At 31.5% G+C, this 20,661-nt stretch overlaps 1 protein-coding gene across 4 annotated transcripts in view; it reads left to right on the top strand.

Annotated features, from left to right (window-relative positions):
* Positions 1–20,661, top strand: part of LOC126734760 (guanylate cyclase 32E) — a 261,555-nt gene that overhangs the window by 151,467 nt on the left and 89,427 nt on the right. For all 4 annotated transcript variants that reach the window (XM_050438480.1, XM_050438481.1, XM_050438482.1 and 1 more), the window contains one exon: positions 12,419–12,509. In XM_050438480.1, the coding sequence (XP_050294437.1) occupies positions 12,419–12,509 (91 nt within the window). The remainder of the gene's footprint in view (positions 1–12,418; positions 12,510–20,661) is intronic.

The following is a 20,661-nucleotide window of genomic DNA, read 5'->3' as shown; positions in this document are numbered from 1 at the left end:
CCGTATACGCGCCCCAAAACTCCTGCTCTAAAAGTCTCCAGTATTTACTGGTATTCGAACACGCATTTCGTTTTAACTGTCGTGTGCTATTCACGTGATTACTGCATCTTTTCGGCGCGCCGACTATAGATTAGCTATTTTTTTAGTGTAATTAAACTAACCACACAAATTAGCCGCTTTAAACTTCGGGATTAATGATAAGGCAAAATAAGTATGATTAGAAGATCAATTTCAATTTAAAAATTTGTTTTAATTTGAAAAGGGCAATTTGTTGCTGGAGTATTACTCAGATTAAGATAAAAATAAGAAACTTTTTGTGATTTTTTAATAATACTAAATTTTCGCCATTTACTTCCATGCAGTGATACAAACGAGCTTTAAATTCGTCTGGAACCAGGAAAAGTAATTTCTAGAAAATCTCTTTCAAGGCGAATGTACTAAGGAGGTGCTCCATTTTGTTGAAAGACTAGCTGATTTTCGACTAAATCCAGGTCGTTTCCTAAAATCTTTGTGATCCTCGGATTGATGGTATTTTCAAGTAAATCTAAATAACTTGCACTATTTAAATTAGCCTGTATGAAAAAAGGTTGAACAATGTGATGGCCTAGAATTCTCACGCACAGGTGTAGTTGTAAAGGACGCTGGGTATGTGTTATACGGAGGTAAGAGGTTATAAGAGGGTTAGTGTCCGTCCAGTACCTGCACTTGTGATGGTTTAGTTCTCCATTTAAGCAAAACGTGGCTTCGTCAGAAAAGCAAACATTGTACAATGACATTCGATTTCAATTTTTTCGAAATATTTTTACAAAACTCTACTCGGCGATCAAAGTAATCTGAACGAAGATGAATCAACTGATATTTGTAGGATCGAAGCTTATGTGATGTTACAGTTTGGTGAACGCTGATTCAGGATACGCCCGAAACTGTACTTGTTTCTCTGAGGGAGTTAGTTATGGTTATAGCAACATGGCCAAGGAATGCAACTTTAACGTCTTAATTTCATACAGGTCTTACTCGTTCAGGTTTTTTGTTCCCAACTGATCCGGTTTCTGTGAATTTTACTCTACAATTCTAACACACTTTTATGAATGAAAGAATGTTCAGAATAAATTTCTTAAAGACTTGCTGTTACAACTCTCGCGCAATTACAGTGGTTAAAGGGGTTTTGATTTACTGGGTTTCGAAGGAGCACCTGTCCTCTCACACAACTTACATATGATGCTGATTGTTAAATTATATACATTGATTTATTTTTGATAATTTCATAATGTGACTAAATGTTTACGTTGATCGATTATATAAGAACTTTGGTTGCTGACAGACATCTTGTAATGATAATAATGTATAAATGTACGTCTCCCATTATACCACTCGCCGTCTTGAAGCTCTTCTCGCATCGGTACAATGTTGTCGCGCGGTACAAAAAAAAATTTTAATGAAATTTTATACAGAGCTTAACAATTATTTCTAGTGTAAAAAAACAATAATTTTAATTCTTGTTAATCTTGTAACACCTTCTCAAGCAAAACTTCATCATCAACCTGATCAAATACTTTACAAAAGTTAATATATATGGTATCTAACTGCTTCCGTTCTGCCATTAGGAGCAAGAGATCGGATTGACAAAATATCATATTTGTTGGAGTGGATTTTCTATAACAAAAACTATACTAAGAATTAGATAAAGAAACCCCTGTAGGGCCAGGATAACTGTTTTGCAATAGTAAATAGTATAAATAAGGGCAGTCCAATTGGACACACGCATTTTTTAAAGAAATAATTAGGGATATCACTTCTAATATAATATATTTAATACCCCGAAAATTATTATTAAAACAATATCGTAAAGGATGATATTGTATTAAAAACACACAAGTATCTAACCTCATTTGTCTCTAAATCCTGAGGACAAACTTAGATTCTCACATAATTCCTCCTTGTGTTATATGAGATGAGAACAAGGCGTTCCTGTAGTTAGTTCTATATGGAGGAAAAAAAAATTCGAATAAAAAAATCCATGCGCCGAAGTACTCAAAAAAATTGTGACATTTGACGATAAGAAATCGTTAATTTTGATCTGTTTATTTAATTGTTTATTTTTTACTTTATATTAATTGCATTGTTTGTAGAGCTCAGGATTACATTGTGTAAGAAAATTTACCGCTTCAAATTTTTTTACGCCGATATTTACCCCCGTCAAAATTTTTCCTACATAAAAAATCTTACAACTAACCTTTAATGTACAACTTTCTTATTCAGTAAGAAGATTAATTATTTTTAATTATGTTATCAGTAAGCTCTCTTTATATCTTAAAAAAACGGATTATTATTTTAATTATAAAGTGTTCGGAAGGTAGGTGCAATCCTTTAAGGAGCTTATAGCTGACTTAATTTCCAACATTTAATGATAATAATAATAATAAATGTCTTTTATTATTCAAATTCATTACAAACCTCAGACAAAAAAAATAAACAAAGTACCTGGAGCGGGTATACCGTATTTGGCGTAGTCTAGCTTTATATAGCTACTCCACTGGACCAGATCAGGGTGTATTTGAAGTATATAAACCAACATTATAACAACATGTTATATGTAAAGAAATATTCCCAATTATAATGTAACACAAAAAAAGTTTTCTTCTTCTATAAAAAACAGCAAATTTGATACATATTAAACAGTAAGAGAATTGTTTTGAAATTCGTAAAAACAATTTTATATTTCCTCCTAAATTTATCTTCACGAAGGTCGATAAATTCTGCAGGTATTTTATTGTAACACTGAAGAGCACTGTAAGAAAACGATTGCTGAAACATAGCACCCTTATGGACCGATTTATAACTTGTTTCTAGCTCTAACATTTACCCCGTGTACATTTGCTCTAAACAACAATCTATTCCTTATGGTCGCAGGTGCCTTTGGCCTGCTAATGACTTTTATCAAAAAAGTGGAAAAGTGAAGAATTCTACGATTGTCCATTTTAAGCCAGTTAATTGTTTTAAAATATTGCGAAATATGATCATACTTACGTAAGCCATAAACCAATCTGATACAGGCATTTTGAATTTTTTGTATGCGCATTTTACAATCATTATCTAAACAAAAACCGTAAACATAATCACAGCAGTTAAAATTAGAGAGCACCATGGCCTCACATAGGCTGCGTTTAAGACTTAGATAAGGAATTATAATATTAATCTATTACTATATAAGAATTTTAAAGCTGCAAACGATTTTTGAACAGTTTTTTTAACATGCTCCCTAAATCTCAACTTACTGTCCATCACAATGCCCAAATTTTTGGAAGTTTCAACAACCGAAAGCTTACAACCCTCCACATGAACATTTATTAAATTTTTTAATATTTGTAGTTTTATTTGTATTCCCAAAAACCATTAAATAAGACTTTGACGAATTTAATTTTAAATTATGTTCTTTAGATAACTGTTTTATTATATCATCATCATTGTTTATACCAATCTCCGCTTCTTTAAGATTATCAGGTTTGAAATTTCAAGCTAAAGATGTATAGGTCGAAATCTGCTTTAAAATTTTTTATTGCGACTCCTGCGTTTTTTCCAAATTTCACACTCATTTGGTAATACAGAGCAAATTACAATTGATTTTTAAGTTTTAAAGTTTATTTTATTTTGTCTAATGTTATTTAATCAAATACCATGAATTCCATCCATCTGTATTAACTTAGAGAAAAAAATAGAACCAGTGGAACGTGAAAAATAATTGGAGAGTTGCACTAAAATACTTGTTTGATGCTTGAATAAAATTAATTAAAATTCCTTTCATTGTTCAAATGTTTTTAAAAATACTTCTAGTTACTGCTATTTTAAGATATCATTCGGAAGTTTATCGTTATCATTCACGTCGATGTCTGGCCAATTCTCAGAATTAGATTATTGAGGGTAATTTCAAGTTTTATTATTTAATAAAATAAAATTTATTTTTCATACTTAAAATGTTATTCGTCATTTGTAATACAGACACGAGATGATGGTGAGCCTTGCCATTGATTCTGATAACTCATTCTTTTTGGGAAGCAGGTTATGGAGGTGGATGGAGTGCAATCAGATTGTCAATTAGTTATTCATGGAGTTTCACAGGAAGTGCCAGCTGAGTGTTGTGAATAGAGAACTGGCGGCTAGAAATTTAGGCCCTTTTTCGATGTTTCGTTATATTTCGAACCTCATGTCTTAAAGAAGTTGACCTCGGTATATCTTACACTAAAATTAAAAAGTATGCGTTATTTTTTTCTGTCATTTGTGTCAAAATGCTCTACTTTGTTTGAAAATGGTTTGCCTGTATAGTCACCTTTTTATTCGAACTATGTTGGAACTATTGAAGCCGTTTGCCTCCTTCTTATCTCTGTTGTGTATACAACCTCTTTTGCCCAGCCGCAGGCGAAAAATTCCAGGGGACTGAAGTCGGGCAATAGAAAGAACCGGAAAAAGGATCCGTTTCTACCGATCCAACCGTCCAGAAAACAGTCGTCCAAGTAAATCCTGACAGCCATGGTCTAATGTGCTGGTCAACTATCTTCTTGGAAGGTTATTGGCCTTTCTCGTTCCAAGTATGCAGCTTCCGTTAGATATTAGTGGATATAATTTGCACGAACTGTAAATAGTTAGCTCCATCTAAATGCTCTGATATGTATTTTGTTTATTTCAGTGTGAAACTTCCTGAAGGACGTAAGGATTCACAATAATTTGAACTCGTCTGTCCACAGAATACTTTTTAAAAATGACGAGTCTTTTATGTCCTAGTTCAACAGAAAGCGACAAAACTGGATATTTATTGAATAATTACTACACCTACGTGTGTAAAAGAACTGATATACTTACTTAATCAATTTGTACTTCAATTATAAAAGTCAATAGACAATAGACGCATCTATATACAGCAAAAGTTCTATACCGGGTGTCCAAGATAAGAATCCTAAGCATGGGGATCTCGGTACCTGTTGGAGATACAGCTTCGGTTAAATTAGGAAAAAGTTGTGCACTTTGAAGCGTATTTACATGCCGTTGAGAAACTTCAAAAATTTCCATGGCCTGCTGAGATATTTGGAAATAACGGAAATTTGCCAATATCGATTTTATTTTTTCCTGGCTTTATTTTAAAAGATATCAAAAAACTATTGACACTTTCTCATTGACACTTTTGAAGTAGTACGTGATGGCGCTTTTAAATTTTGTATCCGACGTTTCGTTTCCGAGAAACCACCATCAGCTTTATTTTTTTAGATGGCGCGAAAAGAAAGTACACCCTGTATCTGATTCCATTTTTTATTACAAATTCAACGATGTATCACATGTCACGTTTTTTTTGTTAGTTAAAAGAAAAAATACAATTCTTCTTTTTTTTTAAACATATTATTAAGTAGGCTTTGGAAACAAATGCTTTGACACTTTGACGTAAATACCTTTTACCCTGTCACATATTTGTTATTATATATTAATTGCCGTTGTTGTTACCGTGATTGTCGAGGTGTTGTTTGTTGAGTAATTATTGTTATTATTATTTACTGTTGTCGTTATTATTGCTAAAATTGTGTTATTATCTTCAAATATGCCTGGTGGTCATTATAGTCATGAAGAGAAGTTTGACATGCTGTCGTGCTACATTTTGTGCTATAAAAATACTGCAAATCCAGCAGCAATGTATCTTAATAAATTTCCAGATAGAAAGCAACCATGTAAATCCATTTTCTTAGAGTTGGCTCGAAATTTAAAAGAATATGGTTCGTTTAAAAAGCCTGGTTTATCTCGAAAAAAGGAATCTCTTGAAGTAACTCAAAATAATGTTTTACAAGCAGTTATTGAAAACCCCGAGATATCAACCAGGCAAATTAAAAAAATGTGGCGAAATCTACAGCTCAGTTTATTTTACGTAAAAACAGATATCACCCTTACAAATTTAGAATTTGCCAAGGACTTAAACCTGGGGATTTCGAACGACGTCGGCATTTTTGTGAGTGGTATACACGTGCCTGTGAAGAGGATATTAATTTTCCATTAAAAATAATATGGTCCGACGAAAGTATGGTCACTAATAATGGTATCTTTAACCGCCGCAATAGTCATTACTGGGTCCAACAAGATCCGCGTGTTAAGAAAATATTTAGACATCAACAACGTTTTGGGTTTAATATGTGGTGTGGAATTCTAGAAACCAAAATACTAGGTCCATTTATTTACCATTATTCATTAACAGCAGAACGATATCTTAATTTATTGCAAAATGATTTAGAAGACTGCTTAGATGATTTACCTCTGGCACAAGTCAATAGCTGTTGGTTTCAACAAGACGGGGCTCCTGCACATAATTCTGGGCAAGTTCGACAGCACCTTTCGCAGCGTTGTCCTGAAAAGTGGATTGGAACCTCCAGTGAAGTGTCTTGGCCAGCGCGATCCCCGGACTTAACCCCTTTGGACTTCTTCCTTTGGGGATTTATTAAAAACCGAGTCTATCAACATTCTTTTGGAACTGAGCAGGAGTTACGAGAATGTGTGACGGCCGCTTTTCAAAGTATTACGCCAGAGATATTGCGTGATGTTTTAACTGCTACTGTAAGAAGATCATACTTATGTCTAGAAAATAACGGAAAACTGTTTGAACACCTGTTTTAAATTAAATTTATAAGATGCGTTAATTTATTTGCTTTTTTCGTTATTTTTAAAATGCATGCATTATTTGTTGCATATCGTTAGAAAACTCATAAAACATTTGTCTATTACTGGTTACATTTTTTTATTTATAAGTAGTACAATGTACAATGCAAATCAATGCTTAATTTAGCTTCATCACTCTCTAAATAGATATTAAGAAAAATGTGACAGACTCGGTAACAGGTATTTACATACGTCAAAGCATTTGTTTCCAAATCTTACTTAAAAAATATGCTAAAAACATAGAAAATTTGCATTTTTCCTTTCAACTAACAAAAAAAATTTGACATGTGATACATCATTGAATTTATAATAAAAAATGGAATCAGATACAGGGTGTACTTTCTTTTTGCGCCATCTAAAAAAATAAAGTTGATGGTGGTTTCTCGGAAACGAAACGTCGGATATAAAATTTAAAAGCGCCATCGCGTACTACTTCAAAAGTGTCAATAATTTTTTGATATCTTTTAAAATAAAGCTACGAAAAAAAAAATCGATATTGGCAAATTCCGTTTTTTCCAAATATCTCAGCAGGCCATGGAAATTTTTGAAGTTTTTAACGGCGTGTAAATACGCTTCAAAGTGCACAACTTTTTCCTAATTTAACCGATCTCCAACAGGTACGAAAGTCCCCATGCTTAGGATCCTTATCTTGGACACCCTGTACAGTCAGTGTGTCCAAAAGGTCTCGAAAAACACGTCAATTCTCTTTTATTTTTTTATTCTCAGATTCCTGAAAAATATACAGGGTGCGTCAAGGAGAGATCATCTGATTAAATAATGCAATTTTGGATTTTAAAAAAATCCAAAAAAGAAAGCACTAGGTTTGGCCGGTCAAAACCCCTCAACAAATGATGAAAGAAGTTTGGAAGTTTTACAATGTTTCGTTAAAAATCCCCATAGTTGGAAGATGATTTTGGAAGAATTTCTCCTGTCAATCCTGTCTGAAGTATTGAATTTTATAAAACAATCATGGCAAAACTAGACCAAGATCAGAACTCATTAAATAACATTGTGTTCGGATGAAGCTACGTTTATGCTTCATGGCATTTTAAATCGCCAAAATTGCAGGTACTGGACTGATGAAACTCCAAACTTGTGATGTGGGAAATGCGTACCCAGTATTCCCAATAATTTAATGTGTCGGCTGCGATCTCTGAAATTCACATAATTGGCCCGTACTTTATTGAGGAAACTTGACTTCCGTGAGGTTTTTAGAAATACTTCAAAACCGCATTGTTCCTAAAATTAGACGTTTGGCCGGTCCAAGCTACAGAGAGGTGCGAGATTTTAAAAATTTTACTTTTCCAAAAAGATCGATGGGACCATTTATTGATACTTCAGTTAAATCTAAAGTTATTGTTAAACAATTGCTTATGAAAAACTACTAAGTGCAACGCGTATTTCTCCAAGTCAGATCAGTTAGATTGTACAGCCTGGTGAAGATTTTAAAAATTTTGATTTTCAATTTTTGATATTTCGAATATTGTTTTAAGACTGGTATAGAGATGTATATGAGTATACATAAAATGTGTTTAGAATTTATCATAAAATCCAAAAACGCATTATTAAATGGGGTGTTCTATTTAAAATAAAGTTGACGCATCCTATATATTTTTTATAAATCTGAAAACAACTAAAAAAATAAAAGAGGATTGACGTGTCCGAACATTTTCCAAACAGGTAATTGATTTACGTGTAAAAGGTATTTTTTCAGACTTTTTGGATATACTGTATAATATGTGATTAAATCCCTAAATTACTGCAATCGAAAAAATACAAACTTTCGTAAACTGTCAAAATATTAAAATTAAAAACATATTATCATCAGCACCTCACTTGGAGGCGTGTTTTCTTTACTGATTATGCTGAATTATTTTCTTCTAGGGACAATAAACCTTTCCCCTCACTATATCGATAATACATTTTAATTTATGAATAAGAACGCCATTTCTCATCATATTAAGTACGTGTTATCACAAAAAATTCTAAAATCAATAGAATGGAATAATTGAACTTAGCGAGGTATTTGTTTTTGGGGTCTATGTTCTGGATATCTCTTAAATTTATTGACGAAAATAATAAAAAAACAGACAGTGACGATCTTACTACACATAATACTATGCTACAAGGCTATAGGTGTTTCGCTGTAGCTAGAGCATCATCAGGCCTGAAATTAATATATCGCAGACTAAAGAAATAATATCTATAGAAAAAAAAAATTGTTTAAAAAAAAGGCGGACTGTAGCCTGATTGGAATTGACACTAGAACAACAATCCCACAAGTGCCCTTTTTGACAATGTTTTAATTCGTGGAGACTCAGTTGCAACTACTAAGAAAGACACTGCCTCTAACAAGGACATCAGCAATACAGTAGCTAGTTTTGTGGGAAAAAATGCTGACGACATAGCGCATAAGATATCTACCGAAATGATGCATATGAACCATATTTACCAAACAAACTTCAAGGATTCTCTCTCTTTATTTGAGTTCTATAATATACTTTTCCAATCTTATGCCAGCCTTGCACATTGCCCATTTCTATTGCAAGTGCTAAAGGTTCCTTTAGCGTTTTCGCAACGATTGAGAACTTATTGTTAGTTTTCGACAAAATCTAGAGTACTAGAATTTGCAACTCTCTGTCTGGAATTGGATTTAAAAGCAGACAATCGATGAAATAAAACTGCTTAATAAATAAATAAATTTTATAAATTATTTAGCATTCTTTGTGTACGGTTGTTCTTATATTACGGCGATTGAGTGGACGGTATTACTTATATAGGCAAGGGTTCATTTTCCTAAATTTAACATTAATTTCCAAAATAAAATTTTCAACCGAACCATACAGCACCAAGATTAAAAATGGCACCTACCTTGATCTCTTGGAGCACTTGGATGGAATAAATGAGTTTCTTCTGGCGGGCCCGCACTTATATTCGGCACAAACACATTAGACTTGGTATTAGTGGTGTGTAATGAAAATTAGATTATATTGTAGAAACTTTTCCCATATTTTTGGGGAAATTATAGAAGCACTTTTTAGACGTAGTCTGGAGCCTCGATCATGGCAACGGCAAAAGCTGAAATTGCCGGTTTGCTTCTTTGTACGCAAACTCTTGATAGACCATTCGACGTCGGCGCCAAGCTTGACTTTGTATGGTTAATGTAAATTTGAAATTACGTAGTTAAAAGACGACAAATAATTTAATATGTTCAAAAGTTGCGTATACACTTTGTAATTCTTGATTTTATAAAAGGAAACGCGAGGACGAGGGGAAAGAGCGTACGTTCTTACCCCCGGGCCCGAATTTCCTCTCAATAGCCCGAATAAAAAATATATATTAAATTATTAAAAATGAGATTTGGCTCGAAGGTAAATATGTTGACACACACGAAAACAGGGAATTTTTTAGCTTTCGTAATTTCCATTCTCTCCTTAAAGCTCTTTTTCTCCCGTAAGCTGCGATATCGTGGCTGTGGGTTTTCTTTATTTTCTTCAATTTCGTATGTGGGTCTCTTTATGAAGAATAAATGAGATTTTTCTATTTGAAAATGCCAATTAAACTGATCCGCCTCTGCCGAACGAACCTATATATAGAACATAAGAATCCGCTGCTAAAAATATGATTTCTTCAAAAATGTTTATTTTTCGGTTTGACTCCGAAATTCATTAATCTAAAGTGTAAAAAAAATTAAATTATTAAAAACTGTGGACGTTACCAGAGCAACTTAAGATTACAGTAAGAAGTTGAGTGCCATTTAATTGAGTGCTTTACTAAAGAACCTCTATATTACTTTAAACTCATTTTTAATTAGGATTTTTAAAAATGAAAACGACTTATTATAGTATAACAACATTCATTCTAATCTATTCTGGGTGCTCAGCTCTTTTAGTCTTTATACCTCTGTCTCGTCTCAGTGAACACAGGAAGTGGTATAGTACGAGCCTGAAAATTTGAAAATAAGTAGTGCGAACCTTATAAATAAATTCGCTAAATTATTCAAATAAAAAATAATGACAAAACAAATGTTTAAATAAATATTTATATATAAACATATATATACAGAGTGTTTCCTAACTACGGTACGAAACTATACAGGGTGAATCGGTAGGTCGTTTTATGAAAAAAAGTTCCTATGAACGTATGTCGGGAGTTGCTTTGTTTTTGAGATACAGGGCGATGAAGGTTCAAAAAAATAACGGTATTTTAAAAATACTATAACTATCCTTAAACCGATTTGGTTGAAATTTGGTGCAGTTATTTGAAGTTATAAGACGCTTATTTAGCTCCCACTAGATTGAAATTATTAGGTCCAGTGGCGTGTCAGTGGGCACCACATGTTTATTGTTGAGAAAAAAACAAGGCCAATAATTGTTTTGCAGCTTTTTATTTATTTTTGTATTTAAGCAACTAAAAATACAACTTTTTCATATCTTATATTATCTTCATATCTGGCTTTGTTTTCGAAAAAAAAAAATTGAAAGTATCTTTAACTCATTCTAAAAACTATCCATGGACGACAACATGTAATAAAAACCAATTAATTCGATAAACAATTTCGACCTTAAAGTAAATGAGCAAAATGCCCACCCTCCAATTTGCGATTTTTTTGCAATTTTCTCCAATTTTGCGAGGAAATCACTGTGGCTAAAGTTAGGAATATTTTATATAACTTGCATCCTCATTTCTTTGGTTGGGCCGTAAAGTTTTACGTGCGCTCCTACCAACACAGGGGAACCAAGTCCGCGGAAATATCGGAAGTCGCAATCGATATCGATCTTGGCAAGTGACACACTCATGAAGAACCAAGGCAGGGAGCAGAACCCAATAAATCAAGGAATCCGCGGCGTAGCAATACTAGCACCACCGAACAGGTGTTCCACTTCAAGATGACCAATAAAAATGTATCTCAGATCTATTAATCATGAGAAATTGTTGCCTTACTTACTTGATAATTAAAAACAATTTATATTGTGATTTATTTAAGTAACGAATGAAGCATTTAGCATATTTTAATAAAAATCAATTTCAACGGAAAAATTAAATGCTACAGTTGTTGAATTGAACTTTTTTTATTTATTTCGTTTTTTTAATTGTAACCTAAAAACGTTTGTTTATTGCATAGTGTGCACGTTAAATGGCTTTTAAGGTTTTTTTAAATATAAATTTTACCAATTTTTTTAGGCAGAGCAAAATACGTGTAATTATATATTATATATTGTGAGACCGTGACTGTGTGTTTTTGTTGTTTTCGTCACTTTTATATGTTTGACTCTCTTTAAAAAGATTGGATAATAAATTTGTTTTCTACCAAAAAGCAATTAATGTATTTTATAAGGCAGTGAAACAAGAAATCTAAACGACCATCTTCTTCAAAAAGGTTCTGTAACAACCAAAGCTTTACTACTTTGTTGATGAAAATTTTAATGATATGATTCTATAGGTTTGTATGTATTATTGTTGGTTTTGTCAACAAAATAATATAAGAGTAACATTTACTTATTAACTTATTTTGATGGTTTACATATAAAATGCCTGATATGAAGAAGTCTGCACTTTACGCTAATGCATCATATTAATTTTGCACTTCGCGCGCCCTCGCGGTATTGGCACGCAACATCTTCAGTCACTTGTGTTCATGCAATGAAAAATATTTTATTTGTAGAACACTTTTTTAGCCTAGGTTTTTTCTCTCAATTATATTCTAGATAATAATTTTTTTATTTTATTTTAGATTACCTGGATCCGTATTTAGATGGAAGCGACATCAATGCATTTAGATCTGTTCTAAAGCTGACCCAGTCTTTTCCCATTGAACGATATCAGTAAGTGCTTAAAAAAAGCTAAACTGTTTGAGTAATTGTATTCGCTTTGCCTCTTTTAATCACTTATATTATAAGTCTAATATAATTTACCAGGTGATAATATGAAAACGAACAGCATTTATTATTACCTCTAGCCACAGATTTAACTAGCTACACTCGCGAGCATAGCTAGTTAAATCTGTACTCTAGCAAAGATAGTATGAAAGTTAGGCGAAACACGTCAATTTACACATCAAGGAGGACAATTTTTAAGGCATTTGTTGTCGTATTACTTTTAATCCCCTGACCTCTAGTGCACCTACCCCTAAAATTCTAAATGGCAACCCCTATTTCATTTATCATTTTTGTGTTCCTTATAAAATTCCAAAAACTGCATTTAATTTTTTTTCAATGCTGACTTAACCTCACAAATGAGTAAAATGTATTTTATGTACCTTATACATATATGAATAATGCAACTCATTGAAAAATTATGATAAATGACAAATGACATGAAAAATGATAATGAAATACTGGAACAGAAACATATAGAAACAAAAGTTAAAACTCCAAGTGGAGTTTTTACTTTTCTTTTAAAATACTGAAAACCTTACCTTTACTACTTATGAACGGAAATTTTTACAAATACATATTGCAATTTATAGACACAACTTAAAAGTTATAATATAATTCATATTACTAACTGTAGATATTTTAATAATAATTAATGTGATTCTTATTTTTCATATTATCTTAATTAGACGAAAAATTTTACTAGACCATAAATTAGGCTTGTGTTCAAAATTTTTCATTTCCTACATTGATACAAAGACAAAAAAAAATTTTTTGTATCCTTTGTAAATAAATAAATAAATATGTTATTCTACTATAAGGAGTAGAGGAGTGGAGCAGGCACAAGAGTTAACTAGGAGGAAATTAAAAATTGACAAGTGAATCAACTTTCAGGACATTATGATTTTGGCAACTATGTAAACTGATAAACAAAAATAATTAACTAATGCTCTATAAATTACTTTATCAGTAACTTTTTAAAAGTATTATAATTTCGTGTAATAAACTGTGTTAGTTCAATATTTAAATTTTTTTGGTTATGACTTCCCTTAATTTTTGCTTTTAAATTTTGCGGTAAAACTTTAAGAATTTTCGGAAGCAGAAATAAAATATTTCTTTGCAAATGAGATTTGTTAAAAAAATATTATCGTATTTCATTATTTCTTCTATAACGGGTGCTATGATGATGATTAAGCTCGGTGAAAATATGTTTTATTTTTTTGTAGAAATAAAGATTTGTACTTACAAATAATCTTCTTAGATTTGAAACATTAAATTCAGAATAAAGATTAATTATAGGATACTAGCTATTTTTGGATAGAATTATCTTTAAAATTTTGTTTTGGCACACTTTTAAAATCTGCAATGCAGTTTCGCGAAGACCACCCCAAATTGGTAAATAGTATCTTAAAATAGACTCTACAAGGGAATTATAAACTATTTTTATTGTTTTTCCGTTTAGAATGTTTCGAAGCTGGTAAAATTTGTAATATAGTTTTAGAAGTCTTTTCGCCATTTCGATAGCATGCTCATTCTAGCGAAGATGTTGATCAATATAGGGTGGTTTAAACGTCATTAATTTTAATACGCGATAGAGAATTTAAAAAGAAATAGACTTTTATTATAAAATTTTTCTCTGAAATGTTTAATAACAAAGATACAGGGTGTTAAAATTAAGAATAATTATTTGTTTATTTATCATAACTTTTAAACTTACCGCTCAATTTCAATTAAATTTCGTATGCAGATTATTGTAGTGAATTGTCAATTACTGATAAGTCCAATTTTTAAAAAAATTGACAGTGACGTAACATAAGGAGGGACTTGGTCCTTTTTTGCCTCAAATCTGCGAGGTGATAAAATATTTTTTTATAAGAAGTCAACTGTTAAATTCTCCATTTAATTTGGAAAAAAAAGTTACTTTTACAAAATTTTGATTTAAGGGACTGTTTATAAAATATCTTAGTTTAATTGTACAGAAACGCCAGGTGAAATGCTGCAAAAACTTTGAAAAAAAAAAGAAAATTAGGCTTGAATCTTAAATTAAACCTGTCAAATAAAATAATGACTTGTAACTTTTGATCATCTTTTAACTTTTTAACTAATCCAAGCTCGATTTTCTTTTTTGCATAAATGTTTGCAACATCTTAGCAGGTATTTCTAAACAATTAAATTAAGATATTTTAAAAACCGTGCTTTAAATCATAATTTTGCAGGAGTAATTTTTTTTCAAATTAAATGGAGAATCTAACAGTTGACTTCTTATAAAAAAATATTCGATCACCTCGCAGATTTGAGGCAAAAGAGGACCAAGTCGCTCCGTATGTTACGCCACTGGCATTTTTTTTAAAAATTGGATTCGCTAGTAATTGACAAGTCACTATAATAACCTGCATGCAAAATTTAATTAAAATTCAGCTGGTTGTTTAAGAATTTTGATAAATAAACAAATAGTTAGTCTTAACTTAACACACTGTATCTTTATTATTTAACATTTCTGAGAAAAACTTTATAATAAAAGTCTACTAGCCTAGCCTAGGTGGCTATTCTATGGGTCCCCTTCTACCAATCCACTGCTCTAGGTAATGATTATCCAACCACTCTCTTACTGGGCGTACATAATGCGGAAGTGCTCCATCCTGTTGGCAGTGCAGCAAATGTTCATCTAAAGCAAGATTTCCATTAGCGTCCCTTTAATTTTCCACCTCATGAACTATAAGAGGTTCTTTCGTTTTGTCTTATATTTCTGCATAAATTTCAACATTTAGAGTTCCATAGATAAAGAGGCGACCGATGACGCTATTGCCTAATTACTCGTCCAAACATTTAATTTTTGAGAGTATTGCGTATGTCCCTCTCTAATAATGTGAGGATTGAAGTCGCTCCAATAACGACAGGTTTGATTGTTGACTTTGCCATTTAAGTAAAAAGTGAATTCGTCATTGAAACAGATATTCTTTATTAACGTGGGCTCAGTAATAATTTTGTTCGTCATAATTTCGCGAAATCCAATATATCATCCCCTAATTCTTGAGTAATTAAAAGTTAGTATGGATGAAATTTGTGAAGCTTCAATACTTTCCTGACTGACTCACGGCACAGTCTAGTTTGATCTGCAATTTTACGAAGGGACGTAGCAACGTCCCTCAGATGTGGGAGTCATAGCAACTTCACCAAGAACCTCAATCTGACCGGCCTCATTGAGCAGTCTAAGCATATTCTTTTCCTTATTGCCTGATCAGACCCTGTTTTCTCACATTTAGCTACTAACTGATGCATGTACTTGTGTCCAACATTTCTTTCACGATGTCTTTTGTTGAATATAGCTGCCGTTCTTGCAAAGCAACGACTTTCAGCTCCATGAATGAAAATCATTTCTACGCGTTTAGCAATAGTGTAAACCAATTTAGGAAACGACACTAATAATTGAAAACTATTGAAATTTTGGATGAAATTACCTTTCGCAGATTTTTTCACTAATTCTTGAAAAACATGAAATAAATAATAAACACTAGGAGTCGGAAAATAAAGAACAACTACCTACTTATTATTTTATAGCAGGCATAGGCAAAACAATTATCTTATTTTATCGAAAACGGCAAAAAAATTAAATTGATTTATGTTTTGTAGTGCCGATATCGAAGATGAGTTGTAAATAAATAAAAAAATTTGGAATGTATAGTATTGATACGTACAAACATTTTTAAACGAAGTACTATGGGGAGATGAATATAATTAAATATTACATTACATTTCACTCATTTGTGAGGTTAAGTCACTGTTTTGAAAAAAGAATGCAGTTTTTGTAGAATTTTATAAGGAACTCAAAAGAAAATAGGGGTTGCTATTTAAAATTTTAGTGGTAGGTGCACTGGGGATCAAAGGGTTGAAAGTAGCACAACGACAAATGCCTCAAAAATTGTCTTTCTTGATATGTAAATTGACGTATTTCGCTTAATTTTCATCATTGGTAGCGGCAATATTAAATGCTGTTCATTTTCAAATTGTCACCCTATATGTTAATAGGGTTGCACACTGAAAACTTTTCTGTTAATCTTAAGTGTTACGTAAATAAGTGAAAAATGCTTACGACCATCGATTTTTGATTTTAAGAAGATAATACTTGCTTAAAAAAATTGAATTAAATTGAACATGCTTAATCATAAGCATGTTCAACCATGTGTAGAGGTGATAACTACCCTTAAAAATTTTAATTAGAATGAAGGGCATGTTATCCCTCTTTTTAATGATCCCTTCATCCTGACTATAATGTCCAAGTTTCAATTTGCTTCTTTCAGATCTTTTTGTTATTTTTAATCCAAAAGCAAGCTAATCTTTAGAAAATAAACAAGTTTTTTATTCCATCATTTAATTTTGTAATTACTTAGAAAAGTAAAACTCCAAAGCCCAGTTTTCCAACATTGTTTCATTTATTATTTACAGTTCAGAATGACTAATACCATTCAGGAGAAAATTGAGATTATTTCAATTTTGCTAAAGCCACTGAATTAGCTTATAATTAATTAAATCTAAATGCACCACCACACCACCACAAGTACTTATACAAATAATAATTGTATAAATTTGTAAAAGTTCAAGTTTTTAGTCATATGGCAGTAGATCCCATACCAATTCACGAGGAAAGTGAGCAAAGTATCAAGTGTTTCATGCAAAAATTGTAATGGGATTTTTAGTCCCGGGGGTTCGTATGTCAAAGAAACCATTAATGTCGGGAAATCTCACTTTATTTACTTCAGTTACGGCCTTCAGTTTTAACACCTTTAAATAATAAAACATAGATAATATAAATTGCTAGCCAAGAAACAGGACAGTTGTAACCTCACCTTTTAATAATAAAAGCACTGACCCGGACTAAAACCTTTTAACGGAATCGTGGAGTCAAAGGCGCCACATAAACGAAGTAATAATCATAAGAATACTCCGAGCAGAAATGTAGGGCTTAAAGAATGTCATACATTTCCACAAATAAAGAACATATTTAAGGCGCCCGATATTCTAATAGAACAAACTATAGCAAGGTAGAGGTCGTTCGCTACAAAATGTCCAGATGATTTTAAAACTCATTGGTTTTGTGTCTAAAAACTAATTCAAGAACTGAATAAACATCGTAATGATCTCCGTCTGCAATTTTGCGAAACTATATGAGCAAATAAGCCATTGGTGATCCATATTGGTACTCTGAATCAACCCTAGTTTTTCAAGTCTAGATTACTTCACTATCCGGAGAAAAAAATCCGTGGAGGAAGGATGCTTGTGGAAACCGCGTATTTTTTATCTGAAAATTTAGTTCTTCATGGATAAGGTGACAGATTTGGTAATGCTGCAAGATAATAACTTAAAAAAAAAACAGCAACATAATTAATATTGTTGAATATTGCTTTATTGCCGTATAAAACTTGGCATACTCTATATTTTCAATTTCGTGTTTGTGACCCAAGATCTTCAATATTGCGGAGGGTTGTTGGGTGGGGTCAGAAATAGAACAGAAACCTGTTTACCTAAATGTCGACGTTTCGACTTATATTAAGTCATCCTCAGGACACTGAAATGGATTCAAGTAATTACAGAGATAAAACAAAGTAATTTCAAGTACATAAAAAACACTATTAAAATAAATGTTCTTTAAGTTACAAAAATTAAAACAACAAAAAACAACAACCACGACACAGTTAAAATTACATTCAGGTACAATCCGTTAAAAAAAAATTTTTTTTTATAAAAAAAACAGTATAAAATTTTTTTTTTTCCTTTTTTTTTTTGTTTTATATACATTACCTCTTACCTAAGTCTAGGTTTCTTAAGTTATAATTAAAATAGGAGCGTAGAGTTATTTTTAACATGGGTTAAATTGTAGGTGTTACTGTGGGCAAACTAGAATCAACAATAAGCCAAGAAACAAATGTTTTTATTCTTCCGAGCGTTTATTTATTTAATTTTTATGATTCAATGTTATGTTGATAAGTTAAGGATTAGTAGATAAGGAAGATGTATGTATCTATACGTTCAAAACCAGAAACTTAATTTGTTAATACACTGTGTGATCTAAATTTGGGACATACACTCTTTGACAAAAATAAATTTTATGTTTTAGTTTTATCTTTTTGGTAGTAAATTAATTAAATTATAGTAACTTGCATTTAGATCATCGGTGTCTTGTTTTTTATTTATGCTTTCTTTATACTTTTTTATATTAACCATTTCTAGTAAAATTCTTTTTTTATAATTTGATTCTCTGCCAATGATCCGAGTGCTGTTAAAATCAAATTGGTTCAAATTCGCAGCATCTTCCCAGATGCTGCGTAGTTCGTTGGTTTTACGCTTCTTTCGTGTTCGCTAATTCTGGTTTTTAAGTACCTGCCCGTTTGACCCACATACAGACCTTGACAATCAGAACAGGGTATTTTATAAACCACGTCACTTTGTAACTCATTTGGTGTTTTATCTTTTAGTTTTGAGAAGTATTTGTTGATGGTATTTTTATTTTTGAACGCTATTCTGACTTCATCATCAGAAACAACTCCTGATAGCCTTTCAGACAAACATTTGACATAAGGAATTTTTGTAAATTTATGGTTTTGGTTTTCTTTGACTTTAATAGGTGTAGGGTTGTTGTTTAGGATTTTGTTTAATAGTTTATGAGGAAAATTGTTTTTTAGTAAAATATCTTTAATTTTGTTAACATTTTTTTTATGAAAACTGGAGTGAGATAAGGCTATTGCGCGGGATTTTAGGTTGCTAATTATGTTTAATTTTTGTTTAAATGAGTGATTTGATTGGTAGTTAAGAAATCTCTCAGAGAAAGTGGGTTTGTGATACCAATCAGTGATGATTGTATTATCTTGTATTATCTGTTCTGATTAATAGAATGTCTAGAAATGGAAGTTTGTTATTTGTTTCACACTCTATAGTGAACTGTAATTTAGGGTGGAAACTGTTAAATGTACTTTTTATGTTTTCTATTTCAGTTTTTGGAATACACGTGGCAATGTCGTCAACAAATCTTTTAAAAAATGGTAACCTAAATTTTATTTTCCCCATACAATATTTCTGTAATTCTGACATAATCAGATCAGAACATATAGGTGATAGACAGTTACCCATTCCAAGACCATAGATTTGTTTGTAATATATATTATTGAAAGTAAAATAACTATTTTCAAATACAAACTCTAAAAGACTTAAAAATTCTTCTAAAGGGATGTTACAGTGGTCTCTGATAAGGTGCCATTTATTTTGGACTATATTTTTAATTAAATCAGTTGGTATATTGGTAAATAAAGATATTACATCTAATGATATTAGAATAAAGTTATTTGGAATTTTAAAATTTTGCAATTGCGTGACTACTTCAAAGGAGTCTTTTGTGTAGAATTGATCTTTTTCAAATGCTAAGTTAAGTAAATTTGCTAAATATTTACTGAGATTATATATTGGAGAACCTACAAAACTTACAATTGGTCTTAGAGGAGTATCTTCATTTTTGGAGGCACTCCGTTATTGCATTTTAGTTTTTTTATTTGATCTTTTGAAAAAAAGTTTGATTTACACAAGTTTTCTAATAGTTTATTAAGTTTGTTCTGAATAGACGTAGTGGGGTCTTTGTTTAAAATTTGATAGGTATCTGTTTTTGAAAGAAGAAGGTTTGATTTTTGTAGGTATTCTTCCTTATCTAACGCGACGGTGACATTGCCTTTATCAGCCCTAGTTATTAAGATATTATTATGTTTTTTTAAGAATTCTTTCGTTTCGTTACTGTATTTTAGGAGGGTTTTTTCAGATTTATTTAATTTATCCAGAATAGATGAGTTTATAAAATTAGTAATTATGTTAATAGATTGGTTTCTTTTTTGTATTTTTAACTCTTCATTATTGGAAAGGCCAATGGCATACTCTATATCGATTATAATCTGCTCAAGAGGAAAGTTATGATTATCATAAGGTAGATTAAATTTATTGCCCAAAGCTAAAGTTACTTCTACATTTTTTGGAAAGGTGTACTTTGTTAAATTTTTAAACCATTTTTTGTTTGTTGTTATACTGTCAATTCCAGTCTGCTCCAAAATAAGACTTTGTAATTTCT

Source organism: Anthonomus grandis, chromosome 4, assembly GCF_022605725.1.
Source record: "Anthonomus grandis grandis chromosome 4, icAntGran1.3, whole genome shotgun sequence".
In the NCBI taxonomy this organism is placed as follows: domain Eukaryota; kingdom Metazoa; phylum Arthropoda; class Insecta; order Coleoptera; family Curculionidae; genus Anthonomus; species Anthonomus grandis.
Note: the sequence above shows the minus strand (reverse complement) of the source record. Positions and strands in the feature narration are given on the sequence as shown.